At 37.2% G+C, this 18,648-nt stretch overlaps 1 protein-coding gene across 4 annotated transcripts in view; it reads right to left on the bottom strand.

Annotated features, from left to right (window-relative positions):
- dnah6 (dynein, axonemal, heavy chain 6) overlaps positions 1–17,494 on the bottom strand; it is a 162,699-nt gene extending 145,205 nt beyond the window's left edge. For 3 of the 4 annotated variants that reach the window (XM_066659943.1, XM_066659942.1, XM_066659941.1), the window contains exons 1-23: positions 17,270–17,464; positions 15,631–15,944; positions 15,228–15,422; positions 13,925–14,205; positions 12,726–12,993; positions 11,991–12,125; positions 10,482–10,596; positions 9,507–9,621; positions 8,905–9,073; positions 7,932–8,042; positions 7,618–7,728; positions 6,950–7,033; positions 6,642–6,762; positions 5,177–5,328; positions 4,747–4,899; positions 4,102–4,353; positions 2,561–2,689; positions 2,205–2,318; positions 1,476–1,619; positions 884–1,039; positions 545–595; positions 376–468; positions 24–143 (exon numbers count right to left, since the gene is read on the bottom strand). In XM_066659943.1, the coding sequence (XP_066516040.1) occupies positions 24–143; positions 376–468; positions 545–595; positions 884–1,039; positions 1,476–1,619; positions 2,205–2,318; positions 2,561–2,689; positions 4,102–4,353; positions 4,747–4,899; positions 5,177–5,328; positions 6,642–6,762; positions 6,950–7,033; positions 7,618–7,728; positions 7,932–8,042; positions 8,905–9,073; positions 9,507–9,621; positions 10,482–10,596; positions 11,991–12,125; positions 12,726–12,993; positions 13,925–14,205; positions 15,228–15,422; positions 15,631–15,897 (3,336 nt within the window). In that variant the 5' untranslated portion in view covers positions 15,898–15,944; positions 17,270–17,464. Of the gene's footprint in view, positions 1–23; positions 144–375; positions 469–544; positions 596–883; positions 1,040–1,475; positions 1,620–2,204; positions 2,319–2,560; positions 2,690–4,101; positions 4,354–4,746; positions 4,900–5,176; positions 5,329–6,641; positions 6,763–6,949; positions 7,034–7,617; positions 7,729–7,931; positions 8,043–8,904; positions 9,074–9,506; positions 9,622–10,481; positions 10,597–11,990; positions 12,126–12,725; positions 12,994–13,924; positions 14,206–15,227; positions 15,423–15,630; positions 15,945–17,269 lie in introns of all 4 variants that reach the window. The other variant, XM_066659940.1, reaches the window with a different exon arrangement.
- Between the last annotated feature and the right edge of the window lie 1,154 nt (positions 17,495–18,648).

The raw sequence follows: 18,648 nt of genomic DNA, 5'->3' as shown, positions 1-18,648 counted from the left end.
AGTGCAGGTTGGAGTTTGATTACCAGTGTCTGGCTGAACAAAGAGAGCTGCCTCTGCCACTCGTCTACTCTAGTCTTGATGGGACCCACATAGCGTGAAGATGCCAGTGTGGCCATATTTATGGAACTGTCCTCCAACAGAACCTGCAATATATATTGATAATATATATATATATATATATATATATATATATATATATATATATATATATATATATATATATATATATATTTTTTTTTTTTTTTTTTTTTAAACCATTTCTTCTTTTATAATTCACTATGATACTAAGTCTTGTCAGAGAAGCCATGTTGTTTTTAAATGTTGTAAATTAAATGTCCAGTTATAAGAGCTTTATAAGAGCTGTGTATTTCTCACCTGGATATCATCTGTTCCTCCGAGAATGAACACATCTTTAGAATCTCGATGAGACAGCACCACAAATTCAGTCGTCTTCCACACATCCTCAACCTAACAAAAGATTACACTTCAATCTAATCACAACACTGATAAAATACACAATATAAACTAAAAGAAGTGTACTGACCTTCTTCAGAACTGCCTCCAGAGCAGATTCTCCAGAGGCCTGACCAGAAACCTTGAGGAGGGACCAAAAAAGAGAGACCATACAGATACAAGAGAAACTCCTTCATTCTACCTTTCCATTCAGGCATCTCTCTATTCTTTCCTTATGTCCTTTCATCCACCTATGGACTGTTTTCATCTATTTGTCCCTCTCTGTTTACCCATTCCACCCATAATCAATTTTAATCATTCATTCATTCAACCAAACTCTCACTGATCCAGACTACCATCCACCCTTCCTTTAACCGATCCATCTCTCTCTCTCTCTCTCTCTCTCTCTCTCTCTCTCTCTCTCTCTCACCTCATGGATCTTCTGGCTGTACTTGAAAATACTGAGTTCCTGAAGTGTGTAGAGTGTGATAGGCTCCCCCAGCAGCTTGGAGTTCACAGTGCTCTCCAACATCTCCCAGTGCCGAGGTTTCAGACAAGGGTTATGAAGATCTGTGATCACTGGCAGCTTCACACACAAACACAGAAATGGAAGAATTGAACACAAATATCAAACCACTCTAGCCCAGTTTTTGCACTGAGCATTGGGGCATTAGGCTCATGTGCATCTGCGCCAGAACATCTTGTTTTATTTCATCCTTTTCTATAAAGACTATGCTTGTTTTCTTATTTTGAGGTTGTGAACAGTGAACCCACACATACACGTGAGCAATTTTAACACACACACTAGGGACAGGGAGAACACACAGAGTCAGAGCAAGTAGCAACCACTTCAGCCACAACACTCAGTTGAAGGAGCTTGCTTGCTCAAGGGCACATTAGTGGATGTTGAGGGAGGATAAAATACTGTTTCTTCACTCCTTCTGTCATTATCTTTTTCAATCACTGTGCCATAAGTTTAGTATGGACCAATCCAGTGACAGAACATAGAAAGTCTCACCCACCTTTTCCCTCATGGAGTCTACACCAGCCTTGAGGTGAGGTACAACACTGTTGGAGGGAAGTCCTTTCTCCAGCTGATTCACATACTTTGCATATTTATTCACTTGAGCACTCAGCTGCTCCGGATCCAACTCATCAAATTTACTCTGAAAAGCAACATATAGGTAACAGGTTTCCATCCCGGTTTAAACATGGATGGTAAAATGTGCTGAATTCAAAAGGGAATCAAATATTTAGGAATTCAGGATGTTATTCTGAAAAAACAATGTATTATTAATATAAAAGGGAATAATTACAATTGTCATTTTATTTAAAAAAAACGTGTTAAGGCACTACATTCACAATCACTAATATCGAAATCACCATCTTTAAATAATTTCAGTCAAAACTCACAACTCAAAACAAATACAGTGATGACTAAATTCATCCTTGCCATTTTCAAACTACTTCATTTTTAGGTTATACTTTTTTGGGCAAAATGAGAAATGTTATTTTTAACAGCTACAACAGTTACCATAAAATGACAAAGGAGAGGAAGCAGGGTTTAATTTTGAATATCAGTTATACATTAAACAAAAAAGCTTTAAAACATAATTGTACATTTTGTACACTTGAGCCACTTTTCTATTAATGTCATTCTGTCACACACTCTGTGTGTGTGTGTGTGTGTGTGTGTGTGTGTGTGTGTGTGTGTCTGTGTGTGTCTGTGTCTGTGTGTGTATGTGATCAACCTGCATCCAGTTGTTCTGGAGGTTGTCCCATTCCTCCAGGGCATCCCAGAGTAAATGCTTCAGTTTTACCTCAGCACTCAGCTCCTCCAGAGACTCATACTTAGTCACCTCCACCTACACACACAGATACACCAACATATGCACACTAAAAAGAAGTCAGGATATGTTACATTAATCCTTCAGATTAAGTTACAGATTATATAGATGTACAAATTGCGTACAGGTAATCAGTAATAGGTTTTGAATGTAATCCACATTGTGTGTGAACCCACAGAAACCAAATGAAAATAAAAGCCTCTTTAATGAAAACACCCAATAAATCATGTGTCAAGTAATGGATGAAATGACCTACTGACCTTTAACTTCTTCTGGTAGGATTTGTAGTTGAAGGCTTGTGCCTGAAGCTCATCTATGGAGATGTGGATTTCCTCCAGCAGCATACGCACTTTCCCCCTGTCAGCAGTAATGTCTAGAATCTGGCAGTTCTGGAAAATCAAAGACACAGGAAAGCAACTGAAGCCAAGAAACTATTCAGTGAATGGGCAAAACACATCAACATATAAGCTAGTTTACTGATAACAACAGATAAATCATATTTACTAATATCGCAGATTAAATGTTCAACGTTTTTAAAGCTACAATAGGTAAAACTTGCAGTTTTTGCTCCTGGGCCCCCCCTGCAGTTGCAGAGTGTAATTCACTGTTACAGCACTGTTGTAAAATATGAATTACAGATATGCAAAATTGAATGAAATTCATTAAATGAATTTTCTCCAAGCAAGGCTTTTTATGCCTGTTGGTTTTACTCCACCTAAGTGCCATATTTGATACCTTAGATAATAATAATAATAATACATTATATATACACATTTTATTTACAGAGCACTTTTATGTATAAATCATCTCAAATTGCTTTACAATTATGGAAAAAGATAAAAAAAAAAATAAAAAGACAACTCCATATTACTAGACAGGTTAGAAATGTTAATCTCAGGGGTGGTACAGGCCTGGTTTAGACTCTGCCTGATCAATCATTATCAGTTACTCAAAGTATATGAAGAACCATCAGTACTTGTCAGAGTTATACATGGTGTACCACAAGGTTACGTTTTAGGATCTCTACTATTGACATTGTATATGTAATCACTGGGGAATATTATCCGCAAACACAGCATTAACCTACACTGTTACTCTTATGACACGTAAACTAGGATGTTAGACCACATCAGATCAACACTATCATCCATACATTGGCTGCCAGTCAAATCCAGAATAGATTAGATTAAGTTCTGCTGTTTACATATAAATCTGTTCGATGACCTCACCTTAATATATCTACTGCAGGAGGAAGAGCCTTCTCACATAGAGGCCCTATATGGTCTCAGTTTTTAAATCTAAATTACAAACCTATTTATATAATTAATTGTTTGATAATTAGATTCCCTTGCCCTGTGAAAGACTGGCGCCCCCTCCAGGGTGTATTCCTGCCTTGCGCCCAATGATTCCAGGTAGGCTCTGGACCCACCGCAACCCTGAGCTGGATAAGCGCTTACAGATAATGAATGAATAAATGAATGAATTAGATTCCTGTTAGATAAAATGTTCAGATTGAGGGGTTCTTAGACATAGAGAACTGTGGTAATCTTGTGCTGATTTCTCGTGCTGTCACACAATCACTCAGGTTTGTTGACGGTGAAGCATAAGGGCATTGATATCTGAGGGACTCTGATGATGTGACCACTGAAACGGGCTTTAACTAGGACTGCACCATGTTGATCTGCTTCCACTCTTCTGAATACTTTATGAGTTCTATATTAATAAATCTAAATATATTTGGGTGACATGGTGGTGCTGCTAGTAGTGTTGTTGGCTGTGCAGTGAGGATATATGGTCTTACCTCTGCCTGTTGTTTGACCCTCATCACCTCTTTGTTGAGCTGGCTGATGTCCTGCTGCAAGTGTTGACAGAACTTGTCCACATTTGCATCCCTCTCTCCTACTGCTTTATCGATTGCATTTTTCACAGCCATTATGGATGGACGCAGAGTGGCAAACACAGCAAAGTCTTCTGGGGGGGTTGGCACAGAGTAACTCTCAATCAACCTATACATCTGACACACTGTCTCAGCCTGCGTGTCCAGCTCTTCAATCTGAGAAAAACATATCAGTTTTAGCTACAATAACACCCTCTTGCCATCTAGGAATGCTTTATACTAGATTGGGAACATTGCTGTGAAATTTCATGGCAGCCATATTAAAATTTGTTAGGTCAGATATTTGATGTTTAAAGATTAGTTCAAACACAACTCCAAACCTAAGCATTAGACAGTGACCTTTTGTTCACATGCAGCCGCTCCAGAGCATCCCATTCTATTAGCAATGTTTTTCTATGGAGATTATGTAAACTGAATGTGTAGAGTTGAATGCCAATGTTAGCAAATCACGTATTACAAAATGTCTACAAAATTTGAGACATATTCTATATGAAGAGATAAACGATCAAGACATGGATCACACAAAATGTAAAGGTTGCTGATTCTTACCCGCTCTTGAATTTCCTCCAGGAAGGTGAGGGAGTTTACATATTCGATGGTTGCTGTGGAAACCAGCTCCAGTTTGAACTCTGCGTCCTGTGCCTCTGCAATGATTGCATCTATCTTCCTCTTGGCCAGCAGAGGGAGTATGTCATTAATGACCTGTGAAGGGTAGGTGTCAGTATGACACACTTTATTTTTATTTTGATTGCTAGATTTATATTGCTTGTTGTAGGGACTTTTGCACCAAATCAAGTTTGATTGGTCCATGATTCTGCAGACTTTTCTCCCCCACATCACTGGAACATTAAATCCTCTGCTACATTAAATCAAATGATACTTTAAATGCACTGCTACCTTAAAAATACTGTTACATTAAATATACTGGTTAGGAACGTGTGTGTGTGTGTGTGTGTGTGTGTGTGTGTGTGTATATAACCTCTAGACAACGCAGTGGAGATGGAGTGAGCTTGCTCTTAAGCTGTGTAGTGTCCACCATAAGCATCCCCAAGTGTCTCTTTGGCTTGATGGCTAAAGCTTCTTTATGCTGGTGATGATACTTATTCAGACTTTCCTCAAAATATCCCACACCTGTGTTACCCAATAAAAACACAGAGAAAGGCATTACCATATATTTTTTTTACTATATTGTATTTGAACTACTTACAGTACATGTCCAAATGTTGTCATTGCTGAATGAAAATCATCACAGTAATGTTCCAACATCCAATGTAAATGTAAGGCAGGTGTACACAAACTTCCAACATTTGGCCATGTACTGTTTTAAAGGTGCACTAAGCCTTTTTTCCATTTTATATCTAATCCAAATTCATATTAAAATATAAAGAATATGACTTGAAAACTTTAGATGTGGACACAACAAATCTGCATTCTGTCTGTGTTTACAGTTATTTCAACAAATCTTCCTCCCCTATTTTTGTATGTTCAGTTCAGAAAACATGGCAGACTCTGGATGCCAGCAATAATAGATGCTTATATTCAGGGTTCTACAGGTGAAAAAAACCAGGAGTAAACTATAATTGTTATTTTTAAAAAGTTTGTTCATGTAATTTTTTTTTTATCCCCTCACTGCAACTGCTGGACTAAGAGTAGCCACTAGCCAAAAATATCCAGGCAATAATGTCCAGTGACAGCAACAGATTAGCTACACTCTCTGACTTTACATCTACAAGGTGGACCAACAAGGTATGTGTGTCTAATAGTTTGGACAGTGAGTGGACAAAAGCGTTTAAAAACTCTAGCAGCACTGCTATGTCTGATCAACCCATACCAATGCAAAACACACTAATACACCACCAAAAGACCACCACCACATCAGTGTCACTGTAGCCCTGAGGATGATCCATCAGCCAAATCATACCTGCTCTGTGCTGGTCCTGTGGAGGCCCTGACCATTGAAGAATAAGGTGAAAGGGTCAAACAAAGTATGCAGGATAACAGATGGACTGGTACTTTGATATAATTCATATTATTCAGATTCAAGCCTGTGTATCATACTTTCAAGAAACTAAAACTAAAATATAAAGAGGACTGAAATCATTAAGGAACATTGATTGAACACAGCTGGCCACAATAGATTCTAAGGCTGTGTGTGTGCTCATGGGAGGGACTGAGAGGCAGCTCCAAAATAGACTGTTATTCAAGTTTGCCTACTTAGCTACTAGAAGTTGCATATATTGAATCTTGGCTAGTGCACCTTTAATATAATATAGTGTATTATACCTTAATTATAATAACAGCAAACAAATTATAGTTTGCTCTTCACAAATTTCTGGACAAAAAAAAAACAAAACTAAACTAAAAATAAAAATAAATATACTCATAAACATACTAACAGAAAAAAGGCTGATTAAGAATGGTGTTTATATTGACAGTTGCCGTACCATGGTCTTGCTCTTTCAGACCTTGAAGATCCAGACTTTCGTTTTCTTTGTAGAAAAGATGGAATGGCTCAAAGGTGTGGGCATATGTGTTGGCAGCATCAAATGCATACTCTACAGCATCCTGGGGAAATGCAACATTATATTTTGTAGATTACATTTGTTCAGACCTGTCATTTATGAGGAAATGTCGATGTGCTACTGGTCCACTATATAGGTGACTGAGGGTAATGTGATGACCCCTTCCATAAAGTGAGGTTGTAGAACTGTGTTGTTGATACTTTTGAGTTTGTACAAGGATTAATAATAACCTTGATGCTGTGGATGATTTCCTGCAGATCATCCTCAAGGGTGCTTTCTAAACTTGGACCATGACCACACGTCTTCTCCTCTTTCTATATTCACAAATACACAGATAGACGCGGTAAAAAAATTAATTCATGGTTGTGTGTACATGACTTAAGAAAATAAGTTACTTAAATGACACCTCTTAAGCAGCCCTGAACTCCAAACCCAAAACATCTCCCCCATTTTTGCTTTCATAAGCATGGTCCATACTAGCAAATGACATCCTCTCATCATTTCATGGTAACTGTTGCATAGTATTAAAACTGACAAATGATGTCTGCCTAAAAATTAAGAAGTTTGAAATTGTAGCGCCGCTGTCACACAGCTTCAAGGTCCTGGGTTTGTGGGTTCGAGCCCTGCTCCGGTTTCCTCCCACGGTCCAAAAACACACATTGGTAGGCGGATTGGCAACTCGGAAATTTCCATAGGTGTGAATGTGTGAATGAATGTGTGCATTGCCCTGTGAAGGACTGGCGCCCCCTCTGGGGTGTGTTCCTCCCTTGTGCCCAGTGATTCTGGGTAGACTCTGGACTCACCCCAACTCTGAACTTGTTAACCGGATACAGACAATGAATAAATGAATGTATGTTGTCATGGTATTTTAACTTCCCTGAGGTCAATAGTATTGTACCTTGTTATTAATGATGGGTTGAGTGAAGGCATCAAAATAACAGTCAGGAACTAAAGTCTCTAATGACAACACTGTCTTCTGGAAACAGGAGATTATCTCTGCTATGACCTCCTAACACAAACACACACACACACACACAGTAATAATCAACACAATGAGACACACAATACAATACAGCAATTCAGCTCAACAATACAACCAAAAAGGACTTCATACGGTCAACAGTAATTTCAATGGATTCATTTAACTTCAACTGATACATTAAATGGATCAACCCTTAACATATTTTTAGTTAAACTGAACAAGACCCATACCTGGAAGTCATCGATGGAGGGCTGGAAATACAGTGTGTAAGTGTCCACCATCAGTTCGGTAATAAACATGGGCAAAAGTGATGTTTCTGCAGTCTGCTCTGATCCACCGGCCTATCGGACACACACACAAACACACACACACACACACACTCAACAACTGTTGGAGTAACATGACACAAAGTAAATGTTTCTCCTATAAAAACTTCACTGTTATCACATTACAGTGTCTTCAAAAAAATTACTCATGTCACACACAAATTAAGAGTTTGTAGAGGGGCATAACACGGGGCTGAACATTAGAGAGGTTAAGAAATGCTGACAATATTCTATATAACCAAAAGATTGTAGACATCACCAAATCCAGCATTTCTCCAATGGATGGTGTTAATTATTTACTGTTAATAGTTTTTATATTCTTTTCCATGTCACTTTGCTGCAGTAAAAACCTTTCCACTTCTGGAAAGACTTAAAAGCAATGTCTATGATTGTGGGGGTAAGCTGTTCACTCATTTCCTTACGTTTAGAAGTTCTGTGTCTTTAAAGGTGGAATGGTACTACCTTCGTTACCACCTGTTTGTTGCTGAAAAATGTGGCTGACATTTAACTTGTCTGTAAGGTATTATTTACTTTTTGAACTACTACAGAAACTCATTTGTTACTCAAGCTGTTTAGTTTGTAGGGCTTTATTATTGGTGGAGGTCAATTAGTCCAGGCCTCAGTTTACTAGTGAGGGGTTTTATACCCCTCTAGGCAATTCTATGCATTGTGCACAGTGATACTAGGCTTATATGCTGCTGCTGAAGAATGTCCCATTTTTTTCATACATTGGTTTGGACATTATTATAATGCTGTGTGGGCTGGGACCAAAATGGGTGCCTTTTACAGTAGAGAAATTGATTAATTATAAGGGTGTCCAAAGACTCTTGGAAATATAGTGTTGCTCCTCAACAAAGCAGATTCAATATATACCCACCTTCTTCTGGGTTTCAAGGTTGGTGTCACTGCTAACCCAACTATGTATGAGTTCATGTGAGGGTGTGTATCTATTCTGCTCCTCGAGCACACCCAGTAATTTGCTAATGGAGCTGACAGCCAGCACATGCATAGTGTTCATTATCAGGTAGTCAGCCAGGCGGATAAAACTGCACAAACACACACACACACCAGCACACACTCAACAACAGTTGGGATAATATGGCACAAAGCTATTTTTTCCCTATAAAAAAGTTCAGTTATTACATTACAGTGTCTTCACATGTTCATGCATAATATTTATGAGCATTTGCTACCTGCAACTGCTGACTGTATAATACTGGTTATGCAGGGTTTCTTACAGTTCTGTACAGTTAGTGTGGCCACCCTTTGTTGTCAATGTCATTCACCCCCTCCCCCACCCCCACAATTCGTTTTGTGCAATTCGTATTTTAGGAGTAGAAACAGTGACTTCTCTAGCATATTAAATTACTTTAATACACATGTTGACACGTGCTTAACAGGGCGGTGGATCTACTTCCCTAAAATACATTTTTGGAGGGTGTGATGTCTGTATGTATCTAAGTGTGTAAAAACACTTGCCAGGTAAGACGACTGCAGTGGTATCTCTTGTTGGCCTGCTCTGTGTAGCTCATTTTCTCTGGAGCCTCCCCATACTGCATCTCAAAATCCACACCCTGTTTACTGTCATCTGCGTCTAACAAGTTAAAATAGATAAGAAGCAACGTTTTCATATCACAATCCTTTTTCTTTGGTTCTCTGTTTTAATGAGGGGGTTATGGTTTTATTCTTCTCATTCCTTGTGATTTTAACACTAAAACCCCATTTAACATTAGTGAGGTCAGGTGTGGATCGTGGATGATTAATTCTTCATCACAAATACCACTTCAACTCATCCTGACTTATCCCTCATTCTTCCTGAAGAAAGCACTATTTAGAGGATGCAGCTCCATTGCTCCACAAGCCAATGCTGAGCTGCTTTAAAGCCCTCCAGCTTTTCAATGCTTGCTTTTGGACATTAGAATGATGTGAAGTCAATCCAGTGCAAAACAATTGATTTCTTTTTTTTCCAATGGAGGTTAAACTTTTTTCTGTGTCCACAAGATGTACAAGTAACTGAATTCACTAATTATAATGGCTGTGTCTACAAAATATTGGAAAAATATATATATTTAAATATGTATTTCCAAAAAAAAAACTTCTTAACTTTCAGTGGAAGTCAATGTAAAGTAGATTTATTCCATGTACTTTTTAAGCATTTCTATTGGTTTATCCCTCATTATTGTTTTACACAATATAAAGGACAGCAGCTGTGTTTAAATGATTTTAAAAATTGAGTTACTTGTTTCTGGACAGTGACAATATATATACCTGGATCAGACACAGCAGAGCTGCTGGAGTTTTTAAACACTTTCGACTCGCTGCACAATCTATTAAGCACACTTTCTAGATGTAAAGTCATAAATAGTAGCTCATCATGTACTTTTTGTTGGTCATCCATATATATATATATATGTGTGTGTGTGTGTGTGTGTGTGTGTGTGTTTATGTGCTTACCAGTTTCAAAGTTATTGTAATCTGGAGTGTATCCAGCTTCTAACATGGCAGCGCGACAAGCAGTCCCTACCACCTCCTTTACTAACTCTCTGAACTCATCTAAACGAGACGACACCTACAAAACACACACACACACACTTACAATTATGAATACAACCAATGAGATTTGTACAATTAAGCAACACTAATCATGTGCAGATAGATTCCCATATACACTTATTCAAAGGCAGGAATGCATGAGCATGGCAATATGAATTAAGATTAGGTTCATTTATGCAATTTCTGAAAGAAGCAATCAGTCATTTTCTCCTATTATTTTTCTTCATGTTAAAAAACAGCCATTATGCTGTCCACTGGATACATCAGAGATTCTGTACCAACCTGGCCACCACCATGTGGGGTACCCACTCTATTAACCATAAACTAGTTTATCCAGAGACTACAAATCAGTCTTATTCATCATTTCCTATGAGTTGCAGTCACATACATTAATCAGCCATAACATTAAAATTAAAAACACTCATTGTCTTATTAGCCCCACATACTATATAGTACATATTTTGAGTTATAAATAAAGTGATCCATGAAAGACAACCAGTGAACTGGCAACCGGATTCTGGGCACACAAGGCTCATTGTTATGTGTTGGGAAAGAATACTGTTACACGATCTAATCGCACAGAAGAGCTGTAGCTCATTTTGCTGAGAAAGTTGATGCAGATTATGATAGAAAGGTGTCACCACAAAAGTTCGACAACTACAGGCTGTAGTTCACCATTTGCTCTGCAAAAGTTATTAGCCTCCTTTCTCCCTGTTCTTCAGTGGTCAGAACACTGACAGGACCACCACAGAGCAGGTATGTGTTGAGTGGAAGATCATTTTCATCACAGCTGTGGTGAACACCGATGTGGTGGTGGTGATGTGCTAGTGTTTCTTTCGCTGGCACGAGTGCTGCTGTCCACCATAATAGACACGCAAATCATGTTGGTCCACCTTGTCGATGGTTCTCTGTCCAGCAGTGACACTGATGTTTTTAAAAACTCCAGGAGCACTGCTGTGTCTGATCCACTTGTACCAGCACAACAAACACTAACACAAAACCACTGTCACTGCAGCGTTGAGAATGATCCACCACCCAAATAATACCTGTACTCTTAGGGTCAAGAACAAGGTGATAGTGGGCTAATAAGGTATGCAGACAGTCTGTAAATGTAGAACAACAAAGTGCACCTATATGGTAAGTAAAGTGGATAAAATGAACAATGAATTTAGAAAAAAAAAGTAAAGAAATAAATAAAAAATAAAGAAATAAATATTTTTTATTGCTATGGCTTATGGGTGTAATTCTCACATGTTTGTGAGTAAATAAATATTTGGTTCTAAAAATAACTGATTGCTCCGTCAAATTAATTTGCTTTAACCTGATAATTATTGTTCAGTTTGAAAGTATAAAAAATAAACATAAAATCTGGACAAAATAAGTGTCCAGCTAAAACATTTAGTTTCTGACCTCTTCAAGCTGAGTGTACTGTGTGTCCTGAAAGTCCTGCAAGGTGTATGTGTGCTCCTTCTCTATTCTGCAAAGACCCATGTCACTGATACGATAACACATCTCCCTGATATCAATCAGAGCTGGCCGCAGAGTCTGTAAAACCATCACACAATGAGAATGACAATTTAACGACAACATTGCTTGTATAAACTTTTTTTAGTATAAACTTGTACTATAATGTGTGGTTTAAGGCTGATGTGTTAACCTGTGGCATTAGATTAGGACACATCCCTTTTGCTTCAAATACAATCATATGCAAAAGTTTGAGCACTTTTGGTCACATGAGACCAGTTATATATATATATATATATATATATATATATATATATATATATATATACATATATATATATATATATATATATATATATATATATATATATTTTTTTTTTTTACTATAACGTTTGCTCAGTAAAATCATATCAAACAAACAGTAATTGTGTATTGTTGTGTGCAGAAGTTATGATTATGATGTTACCTTTATTTCCACACTGAAAATCAACAGAGTATGTCATCTAGGGCAACCATAACATACTACTGAAATGGTACTTTTATTCTGTAATAAACTAATTATACAAATGGAAATATTAACATATTAGCATCTTATTATTACTACTGAATCAAAAAAATGTATGAAATCAAGATAACGGTAAGAAATTTAATAAAGAGCTTTGCGAGTTGTTATTCTCCCACCTCATTGATGAAAAAGAGGCGCTCCTGCAGTGAGCGTTTGGCTTTCATGATGTTTTTGGAGCGGACGTTAGTGCGCCACACGTGGAAGGCCTTCCATTTGCGGAAGAGAACAAAGGCAGGAATGCGGAGAAGACGGCGGTGGTAGCGGTGTTCCTGCTCCCAACGCCCCAGAGGCAGGAAGTCCACCTGACCGTGACAGTAGTGGGTCACCCCCTGACCGCTGATCGTGTAGTAGTCCGACCTGTTCATGTTCTCATATTTCACGATCCTGTCAACATTTACTGAATTTAATCCTTTAAATTCCAGTTGAGGTAAACGATGATTAGCAGAACGTTTTTGAGTGAAAGAAATTAAATAAAAGTGTACTAGCGATAAAACTGAACAAACATAGTAGCAACCATCTTAAAATCTGAATTTAATGATTTTTTAAATGTTTTTTAAGAATTCTTATGTTTTTAAGGACAATTTAAGGATTTTTCTAAAAACAATATGAAAATAAATGAAAGGAGAAATTTAAAACATCTTTTCATCAGATATTTTTGTGAATCTGCCCATCTTTAACTCACTCACTCACTCAGTCTTGTTTAGCAGGCTGAATATTGTCCATAATGGTAACTGCTTATCCAGTTCAGGTTCGCAGTGGGTCCGGAGCGTACCCGAAATCACTGGGCGCGAGGGGGAGCCAGTTCTTTGCAGGGCTACAAACACTCACTCACACCTATGGACACTTTTGAGTAGCCAATCCACCACATGTGTTTTTTGGACCATGGGAGGAAACCGGAGCCCCTGGAGGAAACCCACTCAGAGAACTCTTCACAAACAGTCACCTTGAGCAGAGCTCAACCCCACAACCCCTGTTAAAAGTAGTTTTTCTGAAAAGTTTATTTACTGTTTTTACACTTGTTCTATAAAGCACAGCTCACATGACCTAAAGAATTAGATTGATTTGTGTTCCCTGAATTAAGGAGTTTATTTTATATAAATTGGGTGCTGCTCATGATGTTGTCCATGTTTGAGATTTATGTGCAGGATCTATGAAACCTCTAGGGTTCTATGTATCCATATAATATCTGTTTCATTATTCAAAGAAGAAACATTGGACATTCATAGCATTATTAACTATTTATTTTCCTGCAAAACTGTAATAATTGCATTGCTTCACATACAGATATATTATGTGTTTATGGTTATAATCTTACCTGAGTTTGAATGCATCATATTTGGTTGATGATTTGGGAAATGCTGAGGTCATGTAGAGGAAGCCCAGGTGAGGGTTGTTCCGAACCACTTGAGCGATTTCTGAAGTGGAGTGAATTCGTGCTTGGATCACTTCCTCCACAGTGCTGAAGCGTAGCGGACTGGATAGAGGGGGAGATGGGGTGTGGCTGATGGGAACCATCGTGACACTGCGACCTTTGGCAGAGCTCCGAGGTCGTTTGGGTGTATGGGCGGAGCTGAGCATTCTTTGTGTCAACTGCATCTGAAAACAGATTTCAGAAGAACTGGCTAGGATGTCATTAAAATTATAATTTATTATTTATTATTATTTATTTATTTAATTATAAATTATAATTCAATATCAAGAAAAAACACTGCAAAATGGTTTGTTTTTATTATTTAAAGCCATGGTTATAATATGTGTATGCATATTGTATCTTAATGTAAATGACATTTTCAAGTGCCACCAAAGGGGTTTCCTCCCATGGTCCAACAACACACGATTGGCTACTCAAAAGTGTCCATAGTTAGTATGTGAGTGAATGTGTGAGTTTGTGTCGCCCTAAGGACATACACCCCCCTCCAGGGTGTGTTCCTGCCTTGTGGCCAGTGATTTTGCGTAGGCTCTGGACCCACCATGATCTGGATTGGATAAGCATTTAAAGACGATGCATGAATTAATGATTAATAGAAGCAACCAAACATGGACAATCTTCAGCCTGCTAAACACGACTGAGTGAGTGTGTGAGTGAGTGAGTGAGTGAGTGAGATAAAGATTGGCAGAGTCACACAGACAATGAATGAGTGAATGAATGAATGAAATTGTTATTTAACTTTAAAAACAAACAAACAAATAAACACACGATACAATACTATCCTCAAGAACAGAACAAATCAACACAAGCATTTGCAGTGCTTTTTCCTTGATGGAATGTAGAACGAATCCAGAGAGGAATAAATTCTTCTCGCTTGTCCTTTTCAAACTACTACATTTTTTAACTAATTTTTTTTGTAATACTATTGAAGATTTAGAATAAAATGAAAAAAGATGGGGAGGATGTTTGTACTGTGAATTTTCAATTATATGCTTTAAAACATATTTGTACATCTGATAAAATATTCTTTTGCATCAAAAATCAAAAGTCTGTTTTTTTTAATAACCAATGGCAGATGCCAATTACTGTAGTCAGTTTCAAGCTATTTCTGAGAATATTGTGGATTCTTTTGTTTTTCATGGCAGGGTACCAACAAAATTGTCCAGGTGTGTATATAAATATATGAGACCTGTTTTTCTCTGAGGTGGTCAGGAAGCTGGGGTAGCTGTAGAGTGGATGGCCGTCTCTCCAGGCCATCGTCCAGCCTCTGTAGCCGAGCAGAGGAGGGAGAAGGGGGCTTCCATCCTGTGCTCATCAGCTTCTCTCTGTTCTTCCTGTGGATGAACTGGGGCTGTTTACTCTCCTGATATTTCTTCAGAGCTGGCTGGAAGCATGAAACAAATACAGCATATGGTTAAAAAAAAGTAATAAATGTTTTTATTATAAAAATTTTTTTTTAAATAAAATGTAACTGTTATTAAAATATATTAAACACTTATTAAAGTTATTGTACTGAAATATTGTAAAAAGCAATAAGTGTCACATTAGTCGATGGTTTAAAAAAAATAACAACTTTACAGTATGTCTCTAACCAGTATCTCCAGCTGGACAGGTTTCTGAGTGGACAAATGCCTGTTGTGAGCCCTGGTGCTGCAGGTCACCACTAGAGCATCTGGGTTTGCCAGAACACTGCTGGTTCCTGCTACTGAAACTAGTCTGGATCTCAGCAGCTCTGCATGCTCCGGACCAAGGCTAACTGAGGGGGAGGCCTTCACCCTCACTGCCCTTCGTTCAGGATCCTCTTGCCCCAGTCCAGCCACATCCCGCTCTGTCTCTCTCTGAGAGAGAGAGGAGAACATGATTGGCACCCCGCTTCCTCTACTGTTCCCTCACTTAGAGATGAAACCTGGTAAAAGATGAAGAGTATTATCCATGTTTATCATATTAATTGTAATATACAATCTTGCACAAAACCCCAGTAAAATGTCATATTTCACTCTTAATAATTTGGACATTAGAATGATGTCTTAATAAATAATCGTATTTATTAAGAATATTCAGATACAGGAATTGGAATATTAAAAATATTTAAATATACTAAATAAAGGAATCATGAATACAATAAAAGAACCGTTTTCAAACAAATCAACTGCCCCAGAACAGAGACCAGACAAAACCAGAGAACCAAAAAGCACGACTGGCTGAAATATTGGTGACATCCATTATTATATAAACAAACACGGCAATAAACACAATGGCCAATACTGAGGGCAGCAACAATTATTATTTATATGTCAATATATTTAACTGTAAGTTGATAATAAAAATAGTTGATGGAATTGCCCTATAAGAGATTTTCATGTAAGTCTCTATATATAACAGCTATAACTTTGGAGGGCTGGAAGTAACTTATTTTCACTGGTGAAAAAAAGGGGTTGAGGTAAATGCATCTGAATTAAATATACATTCAGAAAAATGCAGGTAATATTGACTTGATTTGATCAAATCAACTGTTAGTAGATTAAAAAAGTTGATATTGACAGTGTTGTTTATTATTATTATTATTATTTTTATTATTGTTGTTATTATTATTATTTAAAATGAATGTAAACTGATGCATGTAAAATAAAATATATATTAAAGCCTCCCTAGTGAAAATCAAGTTTTTTTAATTTGTTACCTGTCAAAATGTTAATATCCAAACTTTGATAGACACAGAAGAAAAGGAGAAAAAACCTTTTTATGACACTGTCAGTCTCAGACATACATCATTCCGAATCCCCAGGCTGGGGAGGGGAGGTAGGGAATATAGCTACATAAATACACACATTGAATATATCTGAAACATTTTAAGTCTATTAACATTTGTCTATTTATATTCTATGAAACAATTTGTAAATGTATTATTCTGATCAAAGATGGGTATTTTAGGGGTTTAATTGATAGGAGGACATAATATTAAATGCCATATAAATAAATACACACATATATACTTAGCCTAGTGTTTATTCTCTTAACACCTAAGCAATTTGACATACAATTTGATGTAATTTGTTTAATTTTTTTTTATTATTCTTTTAATTTAAATGCATTTTAACTTTAATTCAACTCCATTTATATTTTCAACATATTTTGTCTTCAACTCCTTCTTTAACTTAAGCTTTAGTGCATTAAATTGTCTCTCTCTTTACTATAAATTTAATGTTTAGATATAAATCGCAAAAACCTCACCTTGTTGTTTCCTAACGTAGCTTTACAGCAGAAAAACAGCACTGGCAAACGACAAATTAACACAAATTATTAGGGCATTTTATACAGAATAACTCCAGCACCTTGCATAAATCAGCATTAAGTATATTTAAACCGTGATATGTTAAAAACAGGACTATTTTACCCACAACTACAAGCACGAGTTAACGCTATTCAGACAGCTGAGGGCTGTGTTTACGGTTGCTGAGCAACGCTCTGGTTACAGAGGGCTGAGAGAAAAATATAATGTAAAAGCCTCTTTAAAATATGGAGCCCAGCTACGGACCCACTAACAAAACGTAAAAAGTTTAAAATAACTATTATATGATAATCCTTATAAGCATAAAATTAATATTTTATATTTACTCAAAAGTAAATAAAAAACACAAGCTATAAAACAATTACATCTAAAAGCACTGGAATATAATTAATTAAATAATATTTTAAAATATTAGTTACTATCTAAAAGCATAATTTGAAATTGGAATAGGTCATGTTGTATAAATTGTCAAATATAGGTAGCTACATTTTGAAAAAAATATAGAGCCAAATAAAATCTCATGCATTTCATATCTACTACCTTCCAAAAACAGGGTTAGGGTTAGATTAGTTTCACATATTCGTTAGGGAGAGTCTGATACCTTTCTCCACCAGTAGCCAAGAACTACTTCTACTGCAGGAAAGAAATTGGAGTGACAAGTAAAGGGAAAAAAAAAATACTATTTCTATTGTGAAAACTGCTATTTTGGCATGGCATGTGTATGCAGTCTTTCGCAGAACAAATACAAAACAATGTGTAAATGAATATACATGATGTACAGGCAGCCTATCAAAATGCAATTGGTAGAATCCTAAAAGTGGGGCAAGATTAGTACACTGAAGGTGCACATTTCACTTTTCATAATCAGACTTTTCTGATGGCACTGACTGCCATTAGGTACCAGGATGAGGTCCTCAGACCCATTGTGAGACCATATGCTGGTGCAGTGGGCCCTGGGTTCCTTCTGATGCCTGGCAATGCTAGGCCTCATGTCGCTGAAGTGTGTCAGCATTTCATACATGATGAAGGCATTGATGCTATGGACTGGCCTGCCCATTGCCCAGAATCTAATCGAGCACATCTGAGACATCATGTCTCCTTCCATCCACCAACACCCTGTTGCACCACAGTGTTGGCCACATTGAGGCCACACACTATTGAGCTTCATTTTAACTTGTCTTGAGGAATTTCCACCCAAGTTAATTTGATTTTCCACTTTTATTTTGAGTGTGATTCCATATCCAGACCTCCATGGGATAATTTTGATTGATACATTGATAATTTTTTTGTTATTTTGTTCTCTACGCATTCCACTATGTAA

Source organism: Hoplias malabaricus, chromosome 2 (genome assembly GCF_029633855.1).
Source record: "Hoplias malabaricus isolate fHopMal1 chromosome 2, fHopMal1.hap1, whole genome shotgun sequence".
NCBI classification, from domain to species: Eukaryota; Metazoa; Chordata; class Actinopteri; order Characiformes; family Erythrinidae; genus Hoplias; species Hoplias malabaricus.
Note: the sequence above shows the minus strand (reverse complement) of the source record. Positions and strands in the feature narration are given on the sequence as shown.